We start from the raw sequence: 23,385 nt of genomic DNA on the forward strand, positions 1-23,385 counted from the left end.
ACCAAGGCCTCCAGAAGCACATAGGGAATCATACCTACATTTAAACAAAAAAGAACTAGACATACAAATAACAAAGGAGAATTTATCTTCTATGTGGGTGACACACAAGCTCAAAAGACTGGAGAGAATTTACTTGGAAAAAATTTAATTTGTGTTTGTGTTACACCTTAAGAGCGACGTGAGTCACAGCAGCAGGAGGCAATGTGGTCACATGAATGACACCCACTCACAAAATCTTTGGACATGAAAGTTCAAATATTTTGGGACGATACATGTCTAATTCTAAGAAAGGAAATAGGTGCCAAAATCCCTGTAGATGCCATGGTGCTGTATCTTGGAGTAATTAAAAAGGATGTTGTGGTTTAAAAAAAAGGCTAATTGTTGGTTACAAAAAGCACAAAAAGAACAAAACAAGAAAGAAAAATAGCACAAAGACCGGGTATATAAAGGAAATCTTTATGAGAGGATGAGTTTCTTGCAAAGGTCTAAAGGAGACACTTTTTCACAAAAGTGGAAGAAATGGATTGCCTTCATGTGTCATGGTCCTGGGTCTTCTGCCCAGTGTTTTGTGTTTTTCATTCAAGTTCTGTTCTTGTTAGATATCTATAGATAATTGCTTATATTAAAGTTAATGTGTCATTATTGAAGTTAATGATGCCATGACAGTGGGAACATCTAATTAACTAAATAAATAAATACCAGAAAATGAAGAATACAGTTTATAGATAACTAAAAAATAAAAATACTGTTTGTAAAAAAGCTACATCCTGAATGAGACAGACTTACCTACTGGTTATATATAATGGTTTTAATGTTCAATGCAAAACAGCAAATGACAGCAGAAAGATGCAGAAAGGTTTAGTTTGATAACTGGACTCTTCTTAGTGCTTCTTAACAGTAAAAAAGTTATGTTTAGGCAAAATCGAACAGTATTCAGCTAACTGTCTCTGAATAAACAAATGATATGAACTGAAACATTTCCAGTAAAGAGCAGTTCGATTTATTTTACAGAGAGCTGATACTTTCGTTACGTGATGTTATAAATGAGTTACTAAGACCTGCAGGTGCATCCTGGGCAACATCCTGAAGAAACAGAATAGCAGAGAGGTGATGCTTCACTGAGTGTGAAGATTCATTTACGAGTTTACAACCAACATTTTAAACCAGTGACGCCCTCTCTCTTACTCAGGAAGAATTATTAAATGATGCTCTCTAGTGTTCAAATATTAAATAGCGTGTATTTCAGAATATACTTATGTTTTAAGTGAGTGGATGTTTTTTCCCTCTATGTGCCCTTCTCTAAAATGTAACAGTTCATTTCAGTTATCTTAAATTTATGTTACTAACAAAACAGTGACACAATTTCTTATTTACTAAAAAGAAAACACATTTTTTAAATCAATGCTTTTATTAATTTATTGGAAAACGTGAATTCCTGAAAATACATGTTAATAACCAGCAAATGAATACATGACTTAAACCTTTTGCTTTATTCTGATTTCTAACATGTAAAGACTGTAATGAGCAAACAGCACAAGCAGTAAAGAAGCAGACTTTAAATGCACATTCTGGTCCTCGACTATTCAGTGGAACATTCTGACATCTTGATGGTTTTCTCTGAAGTCTGCGAGCCCAAAGACACTTTACATGTATAAACCTTATCCATGTTCCACTCTGATGTCTGGATGGTCAGAGAGCTGCTGATTTGGTAAGTCTGGTCTGGTCCCTGAACAGCAGTGCTGGTAGAGATCCCACTGCTCACTGGACTCCCACCAGCCAACCAGCTCACATCTGCAAAAGGCACAGACTGACTGGACAGACAGACCAGAGAAGCTGTGCTGGACTGGAGCTCAGCACTGGACGGAGGGAAGACTGTCAGGACAGGAGGAGGAAGGCTGGAGCCTGAAAATACATGAAGAACATTCAGGAAACAAACAAAAAAAAAGAACAAACAAAGGAAATAAGACAATGATAAAAGAAGTAATAAAAACAGAAGAAATCAAGACATCAAAATGGAATAAGCGTAATGATTGTTATAAAATTTGAACAGAAGCAACACTAATGTGAAAACAATTTGACATTTGCAAAAATATATAGAAATAATAATCCAACATATCATTTGAATTTCTTCAAAATGTTTCCAAAATAAAATATGACTAGTTACTGTTTAACTTTTCATGTAAGAAATCTTGAATTTATTTCTGGAAGTTATTTTTGGCATAACATGTCAGCTTTGGTGAGTAATTTTCTTTCATTTTTAAAAAAAACTGTTCGGCCAGGTTCTAATCACTTAAAATTAATTTTTTAACTTCAATAACACTGTTAACTACTATTCAAGAAAGAGAAAACAGGCCTATGTATTTTTATTTAATTGCCAACCTAAATATAACTTAAAACATTATGGAAACAATAAGAGTGAACAACAACATATTTCACATATTATCCAGTGAACAACATTTATATAAAAATATATAAATTTGGTTTGACACATTTCACATTGTTTAAATATAACTAATTCATGTCTCCTGCACATACGAAAACCTATTGAAACTATTTCATGTTGTACAAATTCATAAAAAATGATGCAGAACAAGAAACATATTGAATTAAGTAGTCATCAGCAGATTTTTGCAAAATCTCTCTTGTTTTATGATCAGTTAAAAAGTACTTACTTGTCACAATCAGCTTGGTGCCTTGTCCGAATACCACAGTGATTCAGTTTGTATACATGGCTGTACAAAAACCTCCTGACTGTCACTGATGAGGGGAGAGGAACTGAAACATCCTGTAGAGACCAACTTTCACTGTCAACATCTCAATCCCTTCCTCAGTCTGTTTGTATTATATAACTGTTTCTCTCTGTGTGTGTAGTCCTGTTTATTCCTTCATGTCACTTGTTTTGTGCAAGATTTAATAAAGTCCTCATTATTGGTCAGAATTAATCAAGGCTGTAATGTCTCTCAATAAGATTTTAGTCACAGTCTGCTTCACTATGATGCAGCTTTCTTGGGAGAGTCTTCCAATGTCTAACAGGAACTCACTGCAGAGTCTCCTGTCTCTGCATGATTAATAATAGACTGCAAATCAATGTTTGGTCAGGATTTAGAATTGAATTTGTCTGAGGAGAATCCTGCTGAAAAGGCAGGTGAGCTGCAAGAATGACAAAATCTCACAACTGAGGAGAAGAACCAGGAGCCTGTTTGTACCAGCTGACATAAAAGCTTTCAGCTTTCAGCATTTGAGCAGAACCTCTTGTCTGGAAGAAATTGTTAGCAGGTTGGTTACTTGGGTCAACACTTTTTCTGAATCCCCACCTCTCAGAAAATAAAAAGAGATTAAATAAATATAATGTTTTTGTCTTGTACAGTTTATAAAATGAAGCAGAAGGATCTCTTACATGTTAGAGCAGATAAAAGAGTGTAAATTGTCACATAGTGTTTGATTACTATGTTGTCCTTGTCCTAACATTTCTTCGTTTCCATTTTTATAAATGTGTTTTTGATTAATCTAAATTAAGTTTCTTTAAATTTTCTCAATCTAGAAGATCTAATCAGAGTTTAGTGTAGCTTTAATTTTAATAGCTGCATCTTATTAACGTTCTTATTAAGTATTAAGTGTTAAACACAGTGTAACAGTGATCAAATTTGTGTAATCTAAATACTACTACATTTACTCTAGCTATTTTTAATAATGAAGGTTAAAAATAAATTTTAAAAAATTAGATAGCCGTTGTTTAATAACGGGTTATTTGAAGGTTATATATTACCTTGAGTTTTCTTGATGGGACTATCTTTAAGTGAAACCATATGAAAAAGAAATAGGAAAAAACTTATAAAAGACTTGCATCAGCTTTAGCTTGCTTCATACAATCATATAAGGCTTATATGATTTACTCATGAAAGTGGCCACTTTCTCATTACTTTCATATATTGTTTTAGGAAGTATCCAAAACATACAAGTTTCATTTATATATATTTTTCAAGGGCTCTTATATCTGTTCTCACTCTTGTATGCTTTTCATACAAGGTTCACACAAGACAGATACAAACTTTATAAGATTTAGATATATCTTTTCCATATGGGAAAGATTCTAAGAAAGCAGAAATAATGCTGAAGAGATTTTTTCCCACAATGTAAATAACTGTGATATGGAATCATCAGCAGAGTCATCCCGTGTCTGACAGTAATGCACTGCTCCTGTTTCTGTCCACTTGATATTTAAGTGATAATCAATAATTGATGAGGATGTAGAGTTAAATCTGTCTGAATCTTGTTTCAAAGCTGTGTGAGCTGTCAGAAAAGTGAAACCTTAGAGCATACCGAGGAACCCCTCCAGGAACTTGTTTATACCAGCTAACAGAATTCCTATCATCTCTCTCAATGTTGCAGTTGACAACAGCTTCTTGACCTGAAGAAACTGTGTGGACAGCAGCCGTCTGGGTCAACGCTATCACTGCATCAACGTCTGCCAGTCACTTTCTTAATTCCTCATCCTCTTCTGTAGAGCTAGCTAGATTCTGAAGTACCTGAAGACACCTTCTTTGACTCTCGAGTATAAACGCTATAAATGAACCAAAAGTAGCGATTCTGTTTTGAAAATGTAAGGAGTAGAAAGTAGATATATTTGTGTTAAAAAGTACAGCTCTGGGGATAGAGGTTCCAAAGTCAAGTAAGCTGCCATAATGACTATGACAAATGCTGCAGCTCGTCTACTGACACGAACCAATAGACGTGAAAATATTTCCCCGGTGCTTGCCTGTCTTCACTGGCTCGTTGTTCACTTCAGAATTGATTTTAAAATTTTATTGTTGACTTACAAAGCCCTGAATTGGATTTTTTTCTGACCTCTTACAGCCTTGTGTGCCCTCTAGATCTTGTTGATCAAATGATCTTTTGCTTTTAGTCATACCAAGGTCGAGGCTGGTTCACAGAGGCGATCGAGCGTTTGGGGTTGTAACGCCTAAACTGTGATATAATCTACATCAGTGGTAGGCAACTGCAGGCCTCGAGGGCCAGTGTCCTGCAGGTTATCATCACCCTGGTTCAACACACCTGAATCAAATGATTAGTTCATTACCAGGCCTCTGGAGAACTTCAAGACATGTTGAGGAGGTCATTTAGCAATTTGAATCAGCTGTATTGGATCATGGACACATCTAAAACCTGCAGGACACTAACACTCGAGGCCTGGAGTTGCCTACCCCTGATCTACCCTTACACATCAGACAGGCTCCTACTGTCAATCTTTTTAAATCTCATCTTAAAACACTTTTGCATTCATTGGCTTTTAATACAGTAAGAGAGTTCTTAGATATTTATTTGGTATTTGGTGTTCGGTACTAATATTATAAGTTATTTGGTACTAGTTATTTTGTATTTTTATACAGTACTTTGCTCAGTTGCTGTTGTAATTAAATGTGTTATATGAATAAAAAAAAAAAGGAAACTAATGTTTAGACCATCTAACATAATTCAACCATTTCTCTGTGTTGCAGCTGAGAACACCTTCTTTACCTAGAGTGGACAGCAGGTATCTGAATAAACACTAACACTGCATTAGCATCTGCCAACAAACAGAGAAAGAACATGTGTGAAATGTCTTTCTCCAAAAAGATGGGCTATGAAACAGATGAGAAGAACATCTTACATTTTAGAGAAGTGATGAGAGAGCAGACAGTCCCCAGCATGTTGTCAGTGTGAGGTGTAAACATCCTTGACTATTCAGCTGAGAAGTGAAAAGAATTGTAGTGAGAAGCAAGTAACAGATAAAATTTAATTTTGCTGCATTTTCACTTCATATGAAACATTTTTGAACTTTAACAGTATCTATTTAGGTTGATTAATGTGATTTACTGCAGCTAGAATGTGACAGTTATCAGAATTTTAGACAATTATTTATCACATTGCTGGTTTTTAAAAACACGTACATCATTGTGTACATATATATGTGACAACTTGTGTTGTTGGTGGTCGTCATATTGCTTGATATTTTATATACTTTCAGTGATGATTGCTAAAATGTATCAAAAAGAGTAATTCAGTGTTTATAAAAATGTTCTCGAAAGTTGGTGGGTTTTCGTTGATGAACATTAAAATAAATCAAAAACTATTTGAAGGTGGTGGGTTTACACTGAGTTTGTCGAATGGGTCTTTTGGCAGCATGTGAAAAAACAGAGCATCAAAAAGCAGAAGTATCAATGGGGAGGTTTTTGTCACAGTGTAAATCACTGTGATGCGTATTCACTAACAGAGCTGTCCCATGTCTTACAGTAATAGACTGCAGAGTCTCCCTCCTCCACATTTTTGATGATCAAACGATAATCTGATCTTGACTGATGAGTGGATGTGAATTTTGGAGAGGAGAACCCAGAGCCATAGCTTGGAGAACTAGAGTCATAACGAAACCTCAGCACAAACTGAGGAACTCCTCCTGGAATCTGTTTATACCAACGAGTAGCATCGTTAGTAACAATCCCCAGGTTACAGTCCATGGTGGCTGTCTCTCCTTTCCTCACTGATACAACAGGTTTCTGTGTCAGCACCGTCACACCACTCACACCTGCAAACAACAAGAAGACATGGAGTCAAGAGAAACACAAGCACATATGAATCCAACAAATAACTACTAATCTGAAGTATAAATGAGGTTCCATACATGTTAGAGCAGTGATGAGAGCACAGAGAGTCACCAGCATGTTGTCAGTGTGTGTTGAGACTTGGAACTTGGAAAGAGATAGCATTGCTTCTGTAGGAGGAGAGGAGGTGTGAACCATTAAATATGTGACAGAAACTCAGAGAGACTGACAGGAGGAGGAGCTAAACCTGCATAGTTTGTGATGTTTTGGGTAACTTATCTTTAGCAGAGGGTAATTCTGTTTTTGTATTAATAATTATTGGTGATAGTGATGTGTCCCTCCTCTCCCTTAAAATTGTGGTGTTATATTTTATTATCATAAGTTGGTTACTATGTCCTTCAGATTTATTATTGATGCTTTAACCATTACCAGTTTTTATATTTGGGAAAAACAGAGCAGGACCCCGCTAACTGTTACAATTAATTGTTATAATTAGTCAACAAACAAAAAAACAAAACTCTTTGTGTAACGTCACATGAAACCGGAGTTGTTAGGGTTAGGAGAACATTTTATAAAATGTTAAGCCATTAATGAATATTGAACAACTGAACAAAGAGTTCAAATACAGATCACTGTGATACAAACGATTCACAAAAACAAATACCAGTTTCTCTCATCTACATCTTGAGAGTTAAACATTCTGATTATCACTGTGACACATATTATTGCAAACTGATGAAACTGAGCAGCACTGTTACTAACACTCAGGATGCACCTGTTCTAATCCTGGTGCATAATGCTGGTGGTGAATATCTGTTTGCACACAGGTGTGTACAAAAAGGTACTGACAGACATACACCATCTTGGTTGGCTGCTGCCTCTAAACATATCGTGATTTGTCGGTCTTGTGTGCTGCTCAGTAACATTCAGTTATTTATTATTTACTCTTATTTATGCTTATGTTGGTTGTTGCTGTGGTTTCCATACTGTGTTGTTCTCTTTTTGCTTGGTTTTTTTTTTTCCAAGCAGGTGATCAAACAGATTTTTAGTGTCTTTTCTTTCTGTCTCTCTGATTTTCTTTCCCTCTCCTTCTCTTGAGCCTCTTCCCAACTTCTCTTTTCTTCGTCTTTCCTATCCCCTGGTTCTGTCCATGTCAATTGTAATAACTTAAAATTAAAAAAAGAAATCAATACATAAATAATAAATATCCAACAAACTGTGACAATCAAGTGGACCATTATAGCAAAAGCTGTAACGATCAGTTTGCAAAAAATACATCTGTTGGACATTTTCCTTGGCCTTGAGACAATAATTCTGATTGCTACAGTGTCAGGCAGGACATACAAAAAAAAAAAAAAAAAAAAAAAAGAATTGAGTCTGATGTCTATTAAAGATATATTACTTATAGATAACAGCATACAGTATTGGTCTCCTGTTTTGTATATCATTATTTGAGTAGTTTTGACTGAATAGTCCCCTCTTGGCTTTTTTCCTGATTTTCCTGATTAATATTAAAATAAAAAACAAAACAAATAACACAGTATTTGAAGGTGGTGGGGTTTCAGTGTATTTGTTGGAGGTGTCTTTTATCAGGATGCCAAAGAGCTTCAAAAAGGAGAAGTATCTGTGAGGAGGTTTTTGTCACAGTGTAAATCACTGTGATACCCCACTGTTAGCAGAGTTGTCCCATGTCTGACAGTAATAGACTGCAGAGTCTCCCTCCTCTACATTGTTGATGATCAAACGATAATCTGTTGTTGACTGATGAGTGGATGTGAATTTTGGAGCAGAGAACCCAGAGCCATAGTTTGGAGAACTCCAGCTATGATAAAACCTCACTACATGCTGAGGAACTCCTCCTGGAATCTGTTTATGCCAGGCAGCAAAATTAGTAACAGTCCCCAGGTTACAGTCCATAGTGGCTGTCTCTCCTTTCCTCACTGATAAAACAGGAGGTTTCTGTGTCAGCACCGTCACACCACTCACACCTGCAAATAATAAAAAGACATGGAGTCAAGAGAAACACACTGACATTTAAATGTAACATGAAGTATTTTCTTCAGTATATTTCAGACTCTTTACATGTTAGAGCAGTGACAAGAGCACAGAGAGTCACCAGCATGTTGTCAGTGTGTGTTGAGAATGGACTTGTAATTTGGAAAGAGATCTGACTCCTTCTGTAGTATGAGGAGAGGAGGTGTGAACCATTAAATATGTCACTGAAACTCAGAGAGACTGACAGGAGGAGGAGCACTGGATTTTTCCCCCCTTTCTCTAACCTGTATTAGTAACATTATTTTCATAAACACTGATGTTGGTAATGTCTTGTTGGTTATTTCTTCTTTTTTCCCTTCATTCATTTCTTTATTGTTTGTTTGTTTGATTGTTGTTTTGAATTTTAGAATGGTTACCATCTCCACATCTAAAATGAGACAGGATTATAGTTGGTTATATTTTATACTTAAACTTCTGCTTTATTAAAAAAATAAGTCAAGATCTAAATTTTGCTAAATTTGAATTCATCACTGTCTAGAGAACACTGTTAGATATTGTTAATGATGCTGAGGTTCTTGTATATTTACCTCACTAAACGTTACATTAGTAACTTGATCAGACTGCTTTTGTAGCTTTTCTCCCAGCACAGCTCTCTGCTCCAGTCCAGGTCACCTCCTGATAGAGGGAGAGCCTGATTAGCTGATCAGCCCCAGCTGCAGTTAAGTAGCAGAGGGGGTTGTTAATCAGCACAGGAGCACCGAGGATGCAGCCTGAAAATACACAGTGTTCAGCAACTACAAATGCCATAAAAAACTGAAAGTCTAGAAAATGACAGTAATGATATTAGCATTATTTGCAGCAACATTAAGTTTTCAGCTTAAAATTTCCAAACTATGAAAAACCATTAAGAACATCCAGTGAAAGGGAAGTACAGAAAATATATGCTGTTCCAAAAAAATTAAAGAAACACTTTTTAAGAGTATCGCATCAAGTCAGTTAAACTTCTGGTCTGATCAGTCAAGTAGCAGAGGTTTGTTAGATTGTTAGTCAATTTCAGCTCCTTTAGTCTTAATGCAATCAACAACAGGTGCACAACACAGGCAATGATGAAAGAACTATCAAAACAAATGATTTTACATGTGGAAGTCACTGACATCTTCCCCTTTTACTTTTTCTTAGTGTTTCTTCACTAGTTTTGTCTTAGCTGGATGGTCAGTGTCTTAGCTGGTAGCATGAAGAAGAACCTGGACTCCAACTCCTCCAGTACGGCGGAGGAGTGTGTGTCTCTGGTCCAGTGGATTCCAGGTTCCTACTGGTGCACGACAACACTCATGAGAAGAGAGTATACAGAAACTTCCTGAAGACCAAGTGAACTGTATAAAAGTAGAGTTGAGAGTAGAGTTGCAGTAGATTAGTTATAGAGCTGGACTCCATTTAGTTTATTTTATTATGAGAAGTTCAAAGACCAAACCAAAGAGGTAAACTGCCTTTAATTTACCAAATTATAGTGAAATGCAGCCTGAAAATATAATAATACAAATCACATTTTATAGTCCAGGAAAGTCTCATCTAATGTTACAGAGAGCTGACATAACTTCATTTGCATGAAGTTATAAAGATACTGAGACCTGCAGATGTATCCTGGACAGGAAGAGAGGGAGGAGGAGATGTGATGCTTCATTAACTGAGTGTGAAGATTTACTTACAAATTTACAACCGACGTTTTAAACCAGTGTCACCTTTCCCTTTGAGTTTTCAAGCAGAATTGTGTAATGATAATCTCCAGTCTACAAATATGGAAAAACATGCATTTTCAGAACATTTCTTTAGAGTAAAACAGTTAAATGTGGTTACACGTTTATTATGTTCTCATATCTTCACCTTACTAAAATGCAACAATTTCAGGTTAGTCATTCTGAATTTATGTTAGTGGCTACTTTGAAAGTGTATTCTTGCTTACTAAATAAGTAAAACAAATGTTGTATAGCCAATGCTTTTATTTATATATGAAAAATAGCAGTTTCTCTAGATATCTGCAAATAAACACATGACTTAAACATTTTGCTTTTGATTTCTAACATGCATCATATCAAATTATATCAAATGTATTTGTATAGCACATTTAAAGACCAAAGTACACCAAAGTGCTTTCCAGTAATACCATAATAAAGATAAAAAACACAATATAAGAAATATATATAAATTACAGATATAAAATATTTACATAATGTTAATCCAGAACTGGATGAAAATCACCCTAATTAGCCTTGAATCCTAGGTTAAACAACTAAGTTTTTAGACATGATTGAAAAGATTGAAAAGAATCAGATGCGCGAATGTCAAGAGGAAGATTATTCCATAATTTGGGTGCGGCAACGGCAAAGGCACGATCTCCTCTAGTCTTCAGCTGAGACCTAGGCTGCACTAAGAGCAGCTGACCCGGTGATCTTAGTGCTCTCTTAGGGCTATACTGACAGAGGAGATCAGCTAAGTAATTAGGGGCCATATTATTCAGAATTTTATAAGTAAACAATAAGATCTTAAAATCAAATTGATATTGTCAATGGAAAATTGTACTTAGTAGTCAGTATAAGCTTTTAATGATATAAGTTTGCATGTGATAGAATACTGCATAATAACCTTTTGATGACTTAGACTGTTGTTCACTATAAGACTTGTTCTGTTCTTTTCTTATCAGTTTCTTCCCACAGCGATAATAAGAGCGGAACAAGCAGTTTCACTCTTTACCAGGAAGAGGAGAGCTTGACACTTTTATCTTCCATCCCTAACAAGAAGAGGGGCCGCGTCCTTCAGAATCACACACACACACACACACATACACCTGCATACGCACATACATACGCACTAACATTCCCCTGTTTATGAATAGATGTATTCACTGTTGTATTACTTTTGTATATAAATAAAGACAAGTACAAGAACAGAGCGCATATCACAGGGCCCCCACTCTCGTGTGAGCACTCTGTGACCGCCCTTGCAAGTAAGAAACTGCAGTGTGTGTGTGTTTCTACTATCAGACTCTCAGCTGAAGAAGTGTCTTTAGAATAAATCTCTTGACAGATATTTAATAGGAAGCCAATGTAAGTTGGCTGGGACGGGGTTATGGAATCATACCTTCTAGTGCCGGTTAAGAGACGTGCTGCAGCATTTTGTAGCAATTGCAATCGCTGAAGGAGGGAAAATTGGAGCCCCAAGTTAAGAGAGTTACAATAATCTAGTCTCGAAGTGATGAATACATGAATAAGTTTCTCTAGATCTTTACGGGTGTATAAGGTAGACAGAACATGCAGACTTAGCAAACAGCAGAAGCATAAAGAGGCATATGGTAAATGCACATTCTGATCCTCAGCTATTCAGTGGGACATTCTGACTTCTTGATGGTTTTCTCTAAAGTCTCTGAGGCCAAAGACACTTTACATGTATAAACCTTATCCATGTTCCAGTCTGATGGCTGGATGGTCAGAGAGCTGCTGATTTGGTAAGTCTGGTCTGGTCTCCGAACAGCAGTGCTGGTAGAAATCCCACTGCTCACTGGACTCCCACCAGCCAACAAGCTCACATCTACAAACTTCACAGATTGACTGGACAGACAGACCAGAGAAGCTGTGTTGGACTGGAGCTCAGCACTGGACGGAGGGAAGACTGTCAGAACAGGAGGAGGGAGGCTGGAGCCTGAAAATACATGAAGGATGTTCAGGGGAAAAAAAAGAAAACAAAAAAAAAAAACAGAAAAATGAAAGAAAGGAGGAAATTTCAACCTTTCTTTCTGCCTTATAAATGTGTTTCTGATTAATCCAAACTAAATTTCTATAAATTCTCTTGATCTAGAAGATCTGTTGATAGGTTTGTAGCTTAAACCTATTCGCTGGAACGTTCAAGACAATTTAACTATACAGCAAAAGCATTGAACACCAAGTAGGCAAAGTTCTTTGTGTTACTCATATATGAGGGAGAGAACCACGACAAGCGCCGTTCCTTCGCTTGACCCCAGTTGCTCTCGTCCGCTCCCCCGTAACACTGCTCTTTTATTGAGGTTACATGAATATACATAGGTTCATTAACATATGACGTATGCATACACACATAGAGTACCTTGCCTGTGCGTTGTGTGTGTGTGTGTGTGATCAAAAACTCAGCTACTCCAAAAAAATTGGATTTATGCCAAAATCTTATTCATTTCAAATAAGCTGAATGTTTATTGTTTATTGTGCTTTAGTTATTTGTTGGCATTAGTTTATTTGTAAAATGGTCCCATGCAATACAATTCTACTGTACTGCATTCTTTTTTGTTCCTTTTGTTCATCAGTCATCAATAACAAAGTTTGTTTTGTTTGTTTGGGGAATGTAGTTTTTTGATCTGTTAGTTTTTGCAAATAAAAAAAACTTTTAGTTTTTGTCATTTCTATTTCAGATAACAGAGAAGCATATTTTTAAAATAACTGCTTGTGTACTGTAAACAGTCGCTTTCAAGCACATTCACAGATCATTACATTGTGGTTTATGAGCACTAGTACTAATCATTTAAACAAGTAAAATACTTAAAATGCATTCAAGTATTCTTGACAGAATTGCAGTGTGCAGAAAAGACACTGAGTAAATACTGTATATTTCCTTCCAATGAGTATTATGTCAGTCAGTTTGATCGTCATTTTACAAATGATAGAAAAATATATACCATAATAATACAATAACTACAATAAATCACACCATGTTCTTAAAAATTGGTTGTAAAAGAATCAAACGTTCATCACTAGTGTCCTTATCCTCACCCTTCTACATTATCCTTTTTGCCTTAAAAATATGTTTCTGAGTAATCCAAACTAAATGTAAATGAAAATGGTCAAGAAGTTCTAAACTAGCTTCAGTATAGCTTTGTATTTTTTTTAAACTGCATGTTAATGACACTTTGTTTTAAATGAGACATTAAACTGCAGTTGGACAGTTAGACCTGTGAGTAGTGTCTAGACAATTTCTGTTATTAAAAATAGCTTGCAGCTATATGTTGGATCGTTTATTTATGTGATCTGTGTGGGCTGATGTTAGTAAATGAGATGTACATATTTTAGTGCTTTCCTCCTTATGCTTTTAATAATGGAGATTAAAAAGCATTTAAAAAAGGAGAATTTAGTGTTTAATAACACATTATAGGGGTTTGTTTTGCGTGTGAAAGTTTTAACCTTTGTGTGGTGTTCGTATTTTTGTTACTCAGCCAGTGTTCATGGGTCTGGTGAACCCGCTAGAGTTTTGGGTTTCCAATTAACACTATCAAACAATTTTATGTTAAATTACTCAACAGATGTTTACTTCATCCCAATTACGAGCCATGTGAACAGCAAACATGATTCATTTTTTCCCTTTACCTTTGTTCGATCACATTTATGAATTAATGTGCTTCTCGTTTTTTTTTAAATAAAATGTTATAAAAAAAAATAAAATCAGTTATAATCAAGTTTAAATATCTTTATACCATATTTTGCAGGTTTTGATGGTATATACTGCCTAAAGGGGCAGCGGCCTCTAAATGGCATGGAACACCCGAACACCATACAAGGGTTAAAAAAGCAGAAGTACTAATGAGGAAGTTTTTGTCACTGTCTAAATCACTGTGATACAGCTGCTCTGGCAGAGTCATCCCATGTCTGACAGTAATACACTGTAGAGTCTCCTGTCTCTGCTCGCTTGATAATGAACTGGTAATCAATGTTTGATGAGGATTTAGAGTTGAATCTGTCTGAGGAGAATCCTGTTCCAAAGCTGGGTGAGCTGTCAGAATGATGAAATCTTAGAACATACTGAGGAACCGTTCCAGGAACTTGTTTATACCAGCTAACATAATTCCCATCATATCTCTCTATGTTGCAGTTGAGAACAACTTCTTGACCTGGAGAAACTATGTGGACAGCAGGTGTTTGGGTCAACACGATCACTGCATCAACATCTGCCAGGAAACACACAAAAAAAAACAGAAGTTTAAAGTTTAGCTCTAAATATGGACTAAAAGATGGAATAAGAAGAAGATCTTACATGTTAGAGCAGTGATGAGAGTGCAGAAGGTCCACAGCATGTTGTCAGTGTGAGGTGTAAATGATCTTTACTGTTTAGAGATGTGAGTAGGAGAAGAGAGCTGGAGCTTATAAAGAGGAGAGGCAAACTAAAGGAGGAGGAGATTCAACAAAACTCCTTTCATTTATAGATTAAATGATTCATGAGCAGTTTGACATTGTTGTTCACATTGTTTCACATGTTTCTGATTCATATTCGTCATTCATGCTCAAGTCTGTCATAAAATAATATTCTTGAAAAGTTGTTGTACCTGTTGGTGTGGCTCTCATTTTGGCCTTCTGTTGCTTTAGCCCATCTGCTTCAAGGTCAGATGTACTGTGCTTCCAAAGATGCTCTTCTGCATAGCCTGTTTTGAAACATTGCACCAAGAGCTGCTGCTCGCTGGATATTTTCTCATTTGAGTCCTCCATCCCTGTGAACCCTCGAGATGGTTGTGCAAAAAAATAATCCCGGTACATTAACAGTGTCTGAAATACTCACGCCAGCCTGTCTAACATCAATAACCATCTCACATTTAGTCATCTTTCTTCTTTATTCTGATAATCGGTTTGAACTTCTGCAGTCTGTCTTGACCATTTCTAGATATGTACATTGCTAGCTTCAAGTTGCTAGATATTAGATATTTGGATCACTATAATAAGCACTGGAACAGGTGTCCCTAATAAAGTGGTTGTTGAATTTATGTATCGTGACTGTACTGGACTATACATTAGTTGGTGCCATGTTCTCAGTTTTTTTTATATATTTTCTTTGCCTGCTTTCTGATGCATAGAGTTTAATGAGTATCAATTTGCTTTTCTCCATTACATTAGTTATGTAAAGTTTCCAAAAATTCCTTCACATTTTATTTCTGAAAAATGTTTGCACTACATTAGACCTGCATTAATGCAAAACTGTTTCCAACGTTAGTAATGTTTTGAGAAAAAAATTGTGATGACTCTGTCTTTATAGGGTGATGAAAGTTTTACATTTATTCATTATCATGTTTTTTAGAATTGATTGAAAAGTACTATGAATTTCCTGCTTTGAGAAATGAGCAAAAATTGTTTGAGAAAAACTGCAACACATTATCTGCAGTTGGTGGGTTTACACTGAGTTGCTTGATCTCTCAGTTATCAGGATGTGGAAGAGTGTCAAAAAGCAGAAGTATTAGTGAGGAGGTTTTTGTCACAGTGTAAATCACTGTGATGCGAACTCATCAACAGAGCTGTCCCATGTCTTACAGTAATAGACTGCAGAGTCTCCCTCCTCCACATTCTTGATGATCAAACGATAATCTGATGTTGACTGATGAGTGGATGTGAATTTTGGAGAGGAGAACCCAGAGCCATAGCGTGGAGAACTATCGCTATGATGAAACTTCAGCACATACTGAGGAACTCCTCCTGGAATCTGTTTATACCAACGAGCAGAACTGCCAGTAACAGTCCCCAGGTTACAGTCCATGGTGGCTGTCTCTCCTTTCCTCACTGACACAACAGGTTTCTGTGTCACCACTGTCACACCACTCACACCTGCAAACAACAATAAGACATGGAGTCATATGAAGCACACTAATATATGAATTCAGCACCTAAACTAAGATTAGTCTGAAGTATAAATAGGTCTCATACATGTTAGAGCAGTGATGAGAACACAGAGAGTCACCAGCATGTTGACAGTATGAGCTGAGAATGGACTTAGAAAGAGATTGCACTGTCTAAGTACGATGAAGAGAGGAGGTGTGAACCATTTAATATATAACTGAAACTCAGAGAGACTGACAGGAGGAGGAGCTTTAATATTACTTTGTTAATGTCCTTTAGCTGTATTGTTGATGCTATAACAATTACTTTTTTAAAATTATAGATTAGTGTGTTAGTATGTTTGGACAAACACAGAGCAGTACCTAGCCAACCATCTATGTTTGACCAACTTTAAATAAATGAAATATTTCTAGGTTCGAGAAGCACATTCTTCTTTTAACTGAAGCTAAAAAATGGAATAGGCCTTTGGATTCATCCTGATAGTCAAACGATGGAGCAATAGATTTAAAATTAAGACACAGTATAAATGTATGAACTTTGAGGAGACAAAAAACAATAATATAAATAAAGAGTTGTTATCAAATGAAGTAGCACAAACATATTAATGTTTTTTTCATGTTTCACTAATTACAAGACAGAATAGTCAAAGTGCTATGCCTTACTACAGATCATTGGCATTATTACATAATCAAAACCACTAAAATGTCAGAACTTTTCTTTGCAGTTTCATGAAAGTGGAATGGTTAATGTTAGTAGAATATTTTATAAAATGTCACTTTATTTAGGAATACATAACAACTGAGCACAGGGTCCATACAGTATGTACACAAAAAAATAGCTAATAGAGTTCCAGCTTATATTGTCACCAAGTTGTTTTATTTTCATGAGCAGTTACAGAATAAAAAAACGGGTAATCAGTAGATATGGGAGAGGCCCAGCCAACTGGTTGACACTGAAATTTAATTTGGCCTGTCCTCCTGCTTACTTTACTAAGTCATAATAGACTTGAGTGGAATCATTTAATTGATAGCTTAGCTTGATCCACTTGAGGTCGATGAGTTACACTAAAATAAAGACAAGAAGAGCAAAGTAAACTGAAGAAATTTTTCATAGACCATTAACGATATGGATTAATAATAGTGACAATTTGAAAACTGCAGGACAACACTGTTCATTTATTTAAAATTCTGTATTACAATAGAAAATAAAGTTTATGAGAAACATGAAAATAATCACAGAAAACATTGTTTAAGCATATGAATTGCTCCAGCATAGCTCTGTTGGTCTATTGTTTTACACAGCCAGGAAACAGAAGTAAGGATGGTTAGCAAAGAGGTATTTGTCACTAAGTAAATCACTGTGTTGCATGTTTTTAATATGGTTCCCCTGTTTTATAGTAACAAATATCTGAGTCTCCTGTCTTTATCCTGAGAGTCAAATCAGATTTTGACTGGTGAGTGCATTTTTGACAAGAAACTGTCATCTGTTGGACGATTGTCCCTTTGACATATTGCAACATGATGAACTCCTCTGGCACAAATATCAATAACCGTCCCTACAGTCTGACCTTAATTCACTCATCAATACCTCAGGATGCATAATGTAATTTATCTGCTTTATTAAATGTAATGTAGAGAATATTTACAGAAAAATATGTCAAGCTCGGATAATTATTGAAAATAAAATGTGTGTGGACAGGTGAAATTGTATATTTAAAGAGAAAAATCATTTGATGTTTACGCTTTTCCTAATTAGAATAGTTTAAACATGTAGAGTGTTACAGAGTGCTGACACTTCTTCATTTACATGTACTGTAAATATAAATAATAAATGAACTCTTGCAGGTGCATCCTGGGAAAGAGGGGATGAAGAAGTAGAGAGGTAATGCTTCACTGACTGACGATGCAAATTAATTCAGGGTCAGAAACATGTAGTTTCACTGTAACTTTGACCTTTATACATTTAAACCTATAAACCATTGCTCACTAGTGTACAGTTTGTATATTTTAAAGTGGCAACACATGTTCTTCAAACTGTCATGACACAAGCTTTTCTAACAAAAATCTGTTCAAGCGGCTGGCCAAGGCTGTGAGTCGTTGCTTGGCAGTTTCCAAGGCCTCAGGTATGGACAGGTTCCTGTACTTCTTAGGCACCTTCTTCATCGCACCTTTCTGCAACTCCGCTAACCTCCCTCCGTGCTACCTTGATCTTAGCCTCTAGCCTCCTTCTCCATGGAGGGTACTGCCCCTTGTGGCTGTTCAACTTGTAGATCAGCTTCCTTTTGAGGGTACTTCACGTAGTCTTGGTAACCGGCTACGGGGGATCCAGGTTTCAAGCTTGGCCATGATCCTATCTTTCAGGTCAGTTCCTCTCGCACTCAACGATCCTTCTCCTATCGCACTTGGGGCTTGGTACCCAATCTCGGGTGGGGGTGATGATATCTCCCCCCTGACCTGGCATCCTGGCTCCCCATTGCCGTAGCATTTATGTTGTACCTCGTCAATCTCTAGCTGTGAGAGCAGTCCCTTCTTTCGAATGTTGGAACACTGAGCTGCTAGTTGTTTCGCCGTCATTGTGGATGTTGGGTATCGAAGAATCCATAGGTCCCTCATCCTATTCATGTAACCCCTTCCACCAGGGTTACATGGTTGCGTACTAGCATTCCAACAACGCCCTATTTTCGTCTCTTGCCCACCGATGCCTTCTTGTAGCCCACTTCTCGTCAGGGTGCCCTGGTTCCTCAACACACTGATTTTATGTTTTTTGTCTGATTTTATATCAGCTGTGTTAATATAGTATATCAAAATGAAAAAATAACAGTAAATTCAGACATGTGAGGTTGTGGTGAAAAGAGTGATACCAAACAAGGCAAGATAAATAGTTTTTAAAGGTGAAATATAGAGGTAAAACCAAAAGTAGTCAAAAACAGCCAATTATATCCTTATTTTCTTCACTGAGCTGGGTCACATTCTCAGTTAGAGACTTGACTGAGTCCCACAGTGAGGCATTTTCAGCAGTGAGTGTTCCAGTGGTGCCTGCCGGGGAACTTCTCTAGGAAGATGGCATCTCATTCTTGGCTGGGGAAGAGGAACTCTCAGCTTTCTTCAGGTCTATAGTATTAAGGCACCCATCAATGTATCCCTGGAAAGCATCTCCTTGCTGTCCTTCAGGGTGTTGGAAATGATTTTGCTGTCTGTCAAATGTTTGGTGTAAATTAAGCTTCAAAAAGTGTTTGTTTAATTCTGAGCCACCGTTCATTTATTTTCTGCCAAGTATTCGGCGTCTGACATCACTACAGCATTTCCGTTCTGCTCCTTCTCATGGTCTTTCATGACTTTATATAAGATGGTGCTGTTGCCACAGTAGAGAAAATCCTTCCAACATGTACCATTTTCATTTACAGGTGTAAATGATGTCTCTTTCAATCCCTGCAGCATGTCACTGCTCAGTGGCACAGAGTCATGTGAGCATGGTGCAACTAAACACAGGACAACATGTTGTGCTTTGCCCTTGCCTTGGCATGTGCAGGGGCTGGGCAAAGCGTGCCTGCATGAGAAGAAGAATGAAAGTAAAGTATCAATACTATTGATATCAGATCAATCTGCTGACCCCTTGTCTGTGTATTATTTGATGCGTAGTGTAGTAAGTAAAAGTGGAAATAAATAAGTGGAAATCAAAAACAGCAATTTATTGTTTGTAAATTCATTATGTGCAGCTGGAGATATTATACTGAGTATACTTGACAGTTCTGTGATCAGTATAGAGTCTAAAAAAGCAGAAGGAAAAGAAAGGGGTTTTTGTCACAGTGTAAATCACTGTGATACATCCTCTTTAGCAGAATCATCCCATGTCTCACAGTAATAGACTGCAGAGTCTCCCTCCTCCACATTTTTGATGATCAAACGATAATCTGTTGTTGACTGATGAGTGGATGTAAATTTTGGAGAGGAGAACCCAGAGCCATAGTATGGAGAACTATCGCTATGATAAAAGGACACCACAAACTGAGGAACTCCTCCTGGAGTCTGTTTATACCAAAAGGCACCAGTGTCAGTAACAGTCCCCAGGTTACAGTCCATGGTGGCCGTCTCTCCTTTCCTCACTGATAAAACAGGAGGTTTCTGTGTCACCACTGTCACACCACTCACACCTGCAAACAACAAGAAGACATGGAGTCAAGAGAAACACACATACAGATGAATACAACATGGGCTCTAAGCTATACTGTAACTCAGACTCTTTACATGTCAGAGCAGTGATGAGAGCACAGAGAGTCACCAGCATGTTGTTGATTTGAGCAAAGAATTGACAAGTGAAAGATTTGGAAGAGCTATTTAACACAACTAATGGGAGGAGGAGCTGTTGGTTTTTGTTTGTATTTCATTGGTTACCTTCCTTTCTTCTTAATCATCCATCAATTTTTATTGTTTATATATACTTCTACTACTACTACTACTACTACTAATAATAATAATTATTATTATTATTATTATTATTATTATTATTATACAGTATTATTATTATTATTATTATTATTATTATTATTGCTACTACTATTATTATTAATATTTTAAACAAAAAATTAGTAGTTTTCTGCTACCATTCTAGGATGCTAGGAATGACCAAATATTATTATTATATTACCTAAAACATTTTAGGTGTGGACTGTTACATTCATTTCTGTATTTCTGTGTTTTTTTCCACAGTGTGTTTGGGAATGTAATGTGTTCAGATTTCACAAAAGCTGTGGTGTCACTTAGTTTGTTTGTTGTTGTTTTTTTGTCACAGTATTCACCACTGTGTTATGTCCTCTCCAATAAAGTCCCTCCATGTTTCACAGTAGCACATTGCAGAGTCTCCTGCTTTTAACTGTTAATCATGTTAAATATCAACACCTCACCGGGTTCTTTTGACTCCTCATAGGCATCCAATGGAAGACAACACACTGCTCAGTAAACCATTTTACACTTTATTCTCTTACACAATACTTCTAGAAGGGAGATGCATCCTGCATGACACCTTGCCGCAAATCTCAAAATGGTGACGCGCGCTTAACAGTTTTTATTCCAAACTGTCCCACTCTAGTCTAAACAACAGCATTTTAGTAACTTTCCACTAAAAGACAGTTCCCCATTATCTACTCTCTGCGAGCAAATGTGGGCGAAAGTCTACTACATTTCTATCCCCCAAGGACACATAGTCTAATGCCTTTATTTTTCAGGGCCGTGTCCACTTAATACTACACTATATGATTATATGGCATTTTGGTTAATATAAGATTAATATAAGGCACAGCATTAAAGCACTTCAGGTAACTTCATTCTAACAATTAACATCTGATTGTCCCCAGTGAAATACTGTGTACATACTGAAGAGCTCTATCTGAGATTCTTCTCTAATCTCTTAATTCTGCAGCTAGGAAAAAAAACACTATTTGAAGGTGGTGGGATTACAGTGAGTTTGTGTCTTTTATAAAAAGAGCATCAAAAAAGCAGAAGTATCTGTGTGGGGATTTTTGTCACAGTGTAAATCACTGTGATACGTACTCATCAACAGAGTCGTCCCATGTCTTACAGTAATAGACTGCAGAGTCTCCCTCCTCCACATTCTTGATGATCAAACGATAATCTGTTGTTGACTGATGAGTGGATGTGAATTTTGGAGCAGAGAACCCAGAGCCATAGTCTGGAGAACTAGAGCTATGATAAAAATCCAGCACATACTGAGGAACTCCTCCTGGAATCTGTTTATACCAAGCAGCATAGCTATCAACAGTCCCCAGGTTACAGTCCATGGTGGCTGTCTCTCCTTTCCTCACTGATAAAACAGGAGGTTTCTGTGTCAGCACCGTCACACCACTCACACCTGCAAACAACAAGAAGACATGGAGTCAAGATAAACGCGCATACAGATGAATATAACATGGGGTTTAAGCTATACTGTAACTCAGACTCTTTACATGTTAGACAAGTGATGATTGCACAGAGAGTCACCAGCATGTTTTCAGTGTGGATAGGTATTCAGTGGAGAGATGGTGGTGGAGAAGTTATTTAATACAGCTAACAGGAGGCGGAGCTTAATTTTTTAATTTTTTTTTGTCTTGCCTGTATTATTAGTACTATTACTATTATTGGTGCTGGGGATGTCTTGTGCTTGTCTACTTAAGGCAGGCAAGATCATACATTTTTTTCTATGTATTTGTTTGTTTGTTTCTTACATTGGAATGGTTACATTCTCCACGTCCTAAATGAAACAGGATTATGCTTGGTTATATTTGATCCTTTTTCTTGTGCTTTATTCAGAATTTTCAATTATATTTAAAATTTTTGAAGCAATGTAAAATAGACAATTTCAGCTTTAGTGCTGTGAAACATTTTGTTTCATATTGTTAATGAGACATTTATTGATTTTTGATGACGCTATTCTCTGATATATCAAAATTTATGGTTTCCACAAAAATGCAATCATCTAAATATTTGAAAATGAGATGAAACTGTTTGTATGGTGTATGTGTTGATGTATAAAAATAGTTTATGGTGATTTTAAAAATAGAAACAAACATAAAAATTGAAAAAAAAAATGTAATAATGACAAAACTTTCAAAAAAACCAAAGACACAAAAATAAAACAAACAAAAAAAGGTTTTTGTCTCCATTGTCACACTTGCTCACACCTACAATAACAAGAAGACATGGAGACAGGAGAAACAAAGAGAAATCTGCAACTCTGCAGCCATTTCAATAGGACGAGATCGTTAGAAAGAATGAGCACAATTAATAGATGAACAGAATTTAGATGGAGGTATTTGGAGGAGTAAGTACAGATCTTCTTATTGAACTTTATTGAACTGTTGAAATCTTCATAAGTCAATAAGACCAGACGTATTCTAAAGGTGATGCCCAAACACAGTTGATGGTGAAGATCCAGTGAAAGCAAACTCTGAAAATACAGAAAATATCTAAAGCAATTCAAAACTTTCAAGCTATTTCCTACTTTTATAGATAGTTGATAGTTTATAAATGAGATATTGAGGCCTGTAGGTGCATCCTGAAAAGAAGTTACAGACCTGGACTCTGTTTAGTCTTTCTTAACAGTACATGAGATCTGCAACAAGAAAAAATGTAAACAGTATTCAGCTAACTGTTTCAGGATGATCAAATGATAGTAACTGAAGCATTTCCAGTAAGTAGCAGTTCCGTTTTATT

General features: G+C 36.5%; 1 protein-coding gene across 15 annotated transcripts in view; it reads right to left on the reverse strand.

Annotated features, from left to right (window-relative positions):
* LOC100695492 (immunoglobulin lambda-1 light chain-like) overlaps positions 1-22,222 on the reverse strand; it is a 36,453-nt gene extending 14,231 nt beyond the window's left edge. Inside the window, exons 1-5 of one of the 15 annotated variants that reach the window (XM_025906270.1) lie at positions 16,268-16,346; positions 8,249-8,563; positions 4,491-4,498; positions 2,673-2,706; positions 1,472-1,902 (exon numbers count right to left, since the gene is read on the reverse strand). In XM_025906270.1, the coding sequence (XP_025762055.1) occupies positions 1,580-1,902; positions 2,673-2,706; positions 4,491-4,498; positions 8,249-8,563; positions 16,268-16,307 (720 nt within the window). In that variant the 5' untranslated portion in view covers positions 16,308-16,346 and the 3' untranslated portion in view covers positions 1,472-1,579. Of the gene's footprint in view, positions 1-1,471; positions 1,903-2,672; positions 2,707-4,490; positions 4,499-6,234; positions 6,560-6,655; positions 6,757-8,240; positions 8,564-14,203; positions 14,530-14,615; positions 14,712-15,843; positions 16,169-16,267; positions 16,347-20,004; positions 20,331-20,424; positions 20,570-21,722; positions 22,046-22,139 lie in introns of those variants that run through there. The other 14 variants (XM_025906257.1, XM_025906260.1, XM_025906265.1 and 11 more) reach the window with 14 other exon arrangements.
* Between the last annotated feature and the right edge of the window lie 1,163 nt (positions 22,223-23,385).

This window comes from Oreochromis niloticus, linkage group LG4 (genome assembly GCF_001858045.2).
Source record: "Oreochromis niloticus isolate F11D_XX linkage group LG4, O_niloticus_UMD_NMBU, whole genome shotgun sequence".
NCBI classification, from domain to species: Eukaryota; Metazoa; Chordata; class Actinopteri; order Cichliformes; family Cichlidae; genus Oreochromis; species Oreochromis niloticus.